General features: G+C 39.8%; 1 protein-coding gene across 1 annotated transcript; it reads right to left on the bottom strand.

The window, feature by feature from the left end:
* Positions 1-1,149: 1,149 nt before the first annotated feature.
* LOC113300147 lies at positions 1,150-3,447 on the bottom strand. Its single transcript, XM_026549345.1, has 3 exons — positions 2,858-3,447; positions 2,078-2,767; positions 1,150-1,782 (listed from the first exon to the last, which is right to left on the bottom strand). The coding sequence occupies exons 1-3, from the start codon at positions 2,903-2,905 to the stop codon at positions 1,303-1,305; spliced, it is 1,218 nt and encodes a 405-aa protein (XP_026405130.1). The 5' UTR covers positions 2,906-3,447; the 3' UTR covers positions 1,150-1,302.
* Between the last annotated feature and the right edge of the window lie 4,062 nt (positions 3,448-7,509).

Here is a 7,509-nt window from a genome sequence, read left to right as displayed (position 1 = left end):
ATTGACACTTCAATTATAATAATGCGTATTTGATATACTTTTCTTTAGCTCAGATATTGGGATTAATAGTTGTCGATTGTAATGATTTTGTGAATTTGGTAGATAAATAAATTATAAACAATGTTTAAGACAATTTACCTAGACAATAAGATGACATAGTTTAAGAATTATGATCAATACAGATAATATTATAGCTTTGTCTGATCTTATCTTTTCAGAGTGTCGAATAGTTGAAATAATTACAATATTTGAACTTTGCACATGGTGCCTAGAACTGCTTTGAGATGACTTTCTTCTTGAGGGTCGAATAGTTGATCTAGGTAATTGTACTGGGTTTTCTTAGAGCACTATAAGTTTCAAACCGTTGATGTGACTGAAGAAGAGAAACTGCAAATATCATTTTATTGTTTTTGAAACACGAGTATTTATCACATAGATGGCTGTGAAAAAGTTAAAGGCCATGAACTTAAACGCGGAGATGGATTGTTGTGGAAGTTTCAAACCCTTACTTTTGAGATAATTTGTGTTACTTCAAGTTTTTTTAATTTCTTTAATCGATGAACAACGGGAATTGAACACTTAACCTATAATTTGAGAGCGATGTGATGGAAAGCGAAGCCACCTCACACCACATCAAAAATGCCTCGCAACGAGACAGAGCGAATACACGCCACACCAAATAAAAAATTCATCATGACGGGCGCCACGCCACAACAAATCTAAAATGCATCTGGAGGGGGAGAGGTGAAGCCGAACTACATCAAATCAAAAAACTTTTGGCGACGTGGCGAGGCAAATCTAAAATGCATTTGGAGGGGACGAGGCGAAGCCGAGCCACACCAAATCTTAAGTGATGTGGTGATGGGTGAGGAGAAGCCGAAATAAAAAATGTATCGTTGCGGGGCGAGCGAAACCGGCGACGCCAAATAAAAAATGTAAGGGAACGGCGCAAAGCGAAGCCGAACCACACCAAATCAAAAATCCTAAGCATGACGGGGCGAGGCGTAGCCGAGCCACACCAAATAAAAAATCATAAGCGACGGAACGGGGCAGGGAAAAGCCTAGCTACACTAAATAAAAATGATGCTAGATGAGTTTGGGATCCGCCCGGTGCGTAGCACGGGCACAAAATCTAGTATACACATAAATACCGCAAAAGAAAACATCCACCAAAAGGTTCTCAATAATTAAGAAGACTGCATTTGTATAGTAAGAATCAAAACCATTTAACCAAAGTCTTAAACATCTAATTACCTGTTCCTCCATAACACAACTTCATGAGAATAATACACATTACCCGTGCTACGAAGAGCGAAGTTTCCTTTCCAACCACTTCTTTCGTAGACTTGCATCTAAAACAACAAAGGTTTTCGCTCTATTTGCATCTACCTCTAAAAAGTCACAAGCGTCTAAAAACAGTTCTTCATCTATGTCTGGTAAAGCACGAAGTGCAGCCATCCAAATTTCTATTGAGACAGAGTCACTTGTTTCTTTGGTCTTCTCTGCTAACGAAGTGATTGCACTCGCCATCTCAAGAATAGCATCAATCATGCTCTGGTCTGTGTTCTTCAGTTTCTTAAAGTATCCAGAACCTGTTGGCGACTTAAGTAGACGTTTGTTGTGCTGATTAAGAATATCACCATTCAAATATGAGGAGACTTCCTGAACATTGACTACTGGATCTCCGCCAAGATTGCTATTTCTTATACCACCATATATTGTACACAAATCTTTGTAATGCGGCACAGGCCTGACTCGGTATTGCCTGACGTCTGGGTGTGCCTGCATGGTTTATATGTCAGTCATTCGCCATTGAAAGGGATCGGGATCTTTTGACCACAGTTGCAACAACTTGGGACCTGCATGAAGATCACCCAAGGACTCAAGGCTGATTTTTTTTGGGATGACGGTACAAAGACACAGATCATCTCTCAAAAAAATCATGCCTGGACCATCTCCATGTGGACCCAAAGAGAAGCATAGCGACCAGCTGTGGGGGAGAAGCTGCATTAAATCTGTCAATAGATCATTTTTTCAACACAACAAGATTCAAGAAAATTTCAAGGAAGAGATGTACCTTGACGTAATCATCCCAGACATGAACATCAGCTTTGACCATTTGCAGTGTCGTATCCCACTCAAACCCACCATGGGCAAGAAGGCTCCTAATACAAACATACTGTTTCCTCAGGGTTTTGAAACGATTGTACAATACATCCTTGTCATACTGAGCTCCAAATTTGTCGCTAAACAATGCAATCATGTGCATCCATGCCTCTTTCGAGAAAGTACGCCCAATTTTATTCCCTTGATAGACATGATCCTTCATAAGATCAATAAAGTAACGGTCCATTGGGGGTGTCCAACTGACCCTAGTACGATATGCATCACCAGTCAGCACTACACTTGACCATCCTTCTGTGGCAAAAACCCCTTGGACAGATAACACTTTCTCGTTCTGCTGGTTCGACGTTTCTGAAGAATGACCCATGTTCTCTACCTCACAAAAAGCTATTTCAGTACCTTCTTTGCTTCTCTGCAAAAGACCTTCCTCATCAGCATGTGAGGAGTTCTCAATATCATAAGCTGGATCTTCTTCAATTGCAGGTGTTTCCCCGGACATTTCACTCGAAGAATCATCCTCCATATCTTCATCATGACCCATGTTAGTAACTTTCTCATCAATAGGTGAACCACCATATATCATACACAAATCATCATAGAACGGTGTGATCTTAGTTCTATAAGACCTTGCATCCGGGTGTGCCTGCACGGACACACATCTTATCACAACTTAACAAAACACTAATCTACTAAATGCACAAATTAACAAGTTCATTAAAATAAACAAATGTACCTTGACATAAGTATCCCACATATTATTATCAGCAACCACCATCTGCATCGTTCGGTCCTATTGAAAACCATTGTTGAGAAGAGTAGTAATCTCATTATATCTCCTTCGCAAACTCTTGAAACGATTCTTTAGTATATCTTTGTCATATTGAAACCCAAATTTCTCATTGAATAATGCTGTCATGTGAGCCCATACTTGTTTTCGAAGTGCCTGATCAGTCATGTTCCCTCTTCGAACTTGTTCTAATACTAAATCAAGGAAATAACGATTCATTGATGGTGTCCATGCAGTCCTTGGACGCTCACCATTGCTTGCAATAAAATCATCCATTCTTATACCTATATAAATTGGTCAATCCAATTTTACAAATCAAAATAGGTCTTAAAAAACCAAAATAGAACGATGAAAATATAAATTTAGCACGACCATAAAAAAAGAAGAAGAACCCAATAAGAATATGAACCCTAATAAACAAAGCGGATAGGAGAGATTAGAACTTTCTTGTTGAGGATAAGATTTGCTGGATTAGAGACCGAGGAAGATCTGGAGAGGATACAGGAAAAGGAGTCGAGACTGATGGGATAACCTTCACCCCGGATAAGAAGAAACTCATTCTATATTAAACACGCCTCCAAATGTAAACCCTACTTTCTAGTGTAATCTGGTAACAATCTAGACCGTCGATTGAGATGGAAACGTTAGCTCACTAGTTTGGTACTCCTCGTCTTGGTTTGTGTCACATGCCCATTTAATCGCGTGAAATTTTCATGGGATATGACCAACAATACTATGTGGTTGAGTGAGTCAATTTCATCCACAAGTACTCAGTCTTGTACACTTGTGTCAGCATTTGTCTTCACTTATAAGGCTTTTCGCAACGGAAGTCTTTCTTCGTTCTCTCTAACTTTTCATGCCCCCATAAACATAAGAGGTTTGCCATGCGTCAATTTCAATTGACAATCTCACACAAATCAGCAATACAAGAACACAAATATAACACAATAAACTCATTTCACTGCATTAAGGAAGTTTTCATAAACAAGTTCATCACATGGACCAAAATAAGCCATTCACCCTCTTAATGAATGCCTAACTGATAAGTGCTTAAAATATATCTTTCGAGTATCAATTTCGTATGTTTTCTTAGCTATTTCTCTTGCATTTTTGTATATTACGCTTTGTTTTTATTTTGTAGGCGTTTAGGAGAAATATTACGGGAAAGGAGAGAAATAGAGACTCGTGGCGTTGTTTGGAAGCATTGGATATTGAGTGAAACGAAGCGTAGGAAGGGTACTAGGCTCGAAAGCGCCGCAATGAAGAAATTACTGGAGCAGACGCCATTTTCATCTCAAGGCAGCCAGCTGAATTGCAGCTGCAGTTTACTAACCGGACCTGCTACTTAGCTAAGGGCCACCTTCTTCAGGCTTATAACCTAAAACTAGGTCGAGTCCTTTGGAGACAGCACACACAAGTACAACTGCGTCAATGCGTCATTTTCTTTCTCACGAGTTTAAACTTGCTACTCCATCTTGTCCAGAGCAGCTGTACATCACTTTTCTCACCCAGCCCACCACCAGCGTGCCATGGTTCGATGGTTGTCTACAAAAGGGTTACTCGAGAAGAACAAGGAGGTTTAGCCTGAATTTTGGGTTAGGTTTGATACCAGAAAGACATGGGAGATGCAAGTTCTGCCATTGATAAAGACTTGTGTGGTGACTGATTAATGAATGTTTGTGTGTTTGAGAAGGTGTATCAGAATGGGTGTCTCCAATTCGAAATTGCAGGTAGAAAGAAACCTATAGAGACGTTCATCAGTTGGATTTCTCCACTGTTTGTACAGCCAAGCAATGGAACCGATGCAGTTGACTGCGATGATCAATGGAGAAGATTGAGTGCAATTCTGAGAGTATGAATGATTATAAAAGAATGGGTTTGTAAGAATTTATGAATGCAGGGAAGGAGCTGTGGAAAATTACAAAACCAACAGAGTTCTATCCATCTACACCCTGCAAGACGCATATCAGCTGTTTGTGAAATGGCCTGAACCACTACCTCTTCTTCAACCGAACCACTGCCAGTTTGGTATCATCAGGTTTGTCGAGTCTTGGCAATGAATGGCAGTAAAAGAGGTGCAGCACCTAACCATGAGTCTGGGTCATGTACTTCAGGGTTCAAACTACAAGGGTAATGGGTGCAATTCTGTGTAGCTCCTGGCATTGGTTCAATGGCTAAGTGCGGGGTTTATTTGGCAGCAGTTAGGACTTGATTTAGAACGTTACAAGTAGCTCGACTGGTTGGTTGATTTGGGTTGTCTTGTGACTGAAACTAGCATCGAAAAGACAGGGGCAGAGACTAAGAAGTGCACAGAGTTTGTAATAAGAACTGGCAAGAGATCTGGAGCTAAATTTCCAGCGAGAAGATAACAAAGAAGGCGGTTGTTGTAGCTGATTTTTAGTTGAATGAATGGCTTAGATTTTATGAGAGTTTTCTTGGGCGAGAATACAAGATATTGAAGAAGGGAAAGTTATAAAAGCTGAAAGCTACAGCCAGAAGAGGATCATCTCATACCCCATACATCAGGCGACTGTTTTCATCTCAACAGAGAGGAGCTATCTGCTCCTCTCCTCTCCAATCCATCTCATATTCATATTCCACCTGCATAACCTTTATCACCATCAGTCCATTCATATACAACATCACTTCACCACCTGCACCCATCTCCATCATATACCACCTGCATCTCCACCACAGCCATTATTCATTCATACCACCACCAACAGTAGCAGCTGGAGTTCGGTTCAGTTCCATCCTCCATCACCAGCACCTGTGTACATCAGCACCAGTCCATCTTGCACATCCATCTCCACAGCATCAAGGTAGCAGACCTGCAGGCAACTATATCAACAACTGTTATATCTACACCACCAACTTCCGATCTCCAACTACCACCAGGCCGCAGTTTACATGAAAGCCGTTGTTCCATCGACTGCAGTCCACCACTCCATCGCAGCTGTTTGGTTTTGTATTCCTGTTTTATTTGCTGCTTTGTTTACTATGAACTCCAGTAGCTAATTGCATCTTGATTAGGGATGACTTCAACGTCCGAACATGAATTCATCTTAATATTTAAAAAGCCTGTTTCTTGCAATTTATTTCGTTATTGTTCATTCTCTACGGTGCTAATAGCGGTTATGAGTTATTTGTGAATCGTTTAAGTTGCAAATTAAATTGGTTTATGGATGATTCTATTGCTAATTCGAGAATTCTTCGACCCGTAATTGTCTAGATATTCCGAGTACAAGTAGCGCTATATGAATATCGATGATGGGATTTTGTTAAATATTCGTATGTATTGAATGACACTAGTAGATGAATCGAGCTTTTGTGTTTGTCACTAGGAATAGCCTATCTCACGGAACTTAATGCACTTGTTTAAGTCACACTTAGAGAGCGTACTTCTAGGAAACTTGATGAGTAGAATCCGGTAGTCGAGCGCTTCCTTGTCCGGTGAGTTTATGAGATTGCGGGATATTTGAGCGTACTAAATATTCTAGGGTTATTAGTAATTGGTGATTGCAGAAACATAGCTATGTCAATAAGATTCATGTTTCGCGACTGAGAAAGAGTCCTTGATCATTCACATCCTCAGCATTTGCATTTATTTGTTTTGCATTATTTTCATTCAGAAATTTGAATTGACAACTTTAGCTCAACTCTCCCTTAGGAACGAACCTGCTTGTCATTGTACTACTAGTTAGTGTAAGAGAAGTAAGGAATTTATTTTTGCGAGTTCGACACCTTGTCAGAATTGGCGTCGTTGGCGGGGAACAGTCGGTAGTTTGAGTTGTTATTTAATTTTCTGTTTTTGTATATAGTTTTTATTTTTTAGGTTTTACTAATTTATCTTTTTAGAATCTTATTTTTCAGGTACAATAAATCACTTTTTTTGCGTGCGCACAATTGGCAACAAGAAGTAAGTCTCTAAACGAGTTGTGAGCATAAAATTTTTCGTGATGTATCCTTTCAGAAACAACATATATGGTTCAAAAGATCATGCATATTATGGTAATAGTTCTGATTTTCAGTCTTACTCTTACCGTAACTTCCAACCATATGTGGGATATAATCAAAACCAATCTTTTGGCTATGATGACTATTCGACAAGACCTTGTGATTATTCTCATACATGCAACAACCTTTTGGTGGTTATGTAAGTCGAAAGTCACAAGGATGGGGGATAGTTATACTTCTCATACGTTCCAATCTAGTTTCTTGCAGATGCCTAGTGAATTCAAGGATGTGCGACGTACATGGAGCCAGATTAACTCAACTCCCAACGTACCGAGTTTTGTACCAAGTGAAACATATGATAGTGTATTTAGACCTGTTCCGGATCGTACTTATGATCTTTCACCCATTCAACGGGAAGAAACGTGGTCTAAAGAACCTATTATGAGTAGTAGCGGAAAACGTGTTAACATAAAGAAACTCTTTAGACAATATGAGCAGTTGGAAGAAGAGGGAGCAACGGAAGAGACTCTTCAAGCAAATTTCTAGGGACATACATGATGAGGTTAACCGCCGTGTGGATAATGGAGAAGAGACCCAAGAAGAAGATTCCGAGGATGATGAACCTTTGAAAAATATTGATA

The sequence above is a fragment of the Papaver somniferum genome, chromosome 7, assembly GCF_003573695.1.
Source record: "Papaver somniferum cultivar HN1 chromosome 7, ASM357369v1, whole genome shotgun sequence".
NCBI lineage: Eukaryota > Viridiplantae > Streptophyta > Magnoliopsida > Ranunculales > Papaveraceae > Papaver > Papaver somniferum.
This window is presented reverse-complemented; position numbering and strand designations above follow the sequence as displayed.

Bases quoted from the DNA above. Each gene is read 5' to 3' on its own strand.
- LOC113300147 (XM_026549345.1), bottom strand. From the start codon at position 2,905: ATGCAGATGGTGGTTGCTGATAATAATATGTGGGATACTTATGTCAAG. The intron at 2,768-2,857 runs GTACATTTGTTT...GTGTCCGTGCAG, and splicing joins TGTGGGATACTTATGTCAAG to GCACACCCGGATGCAAGGTC. The intron at 1,783-2,077 runs GTACATCTCTTC...TAAACCATGCAG, and splicing joins TCTGGGATGATTACGTCAAG to GCACACCCAGACGTCAGGCA.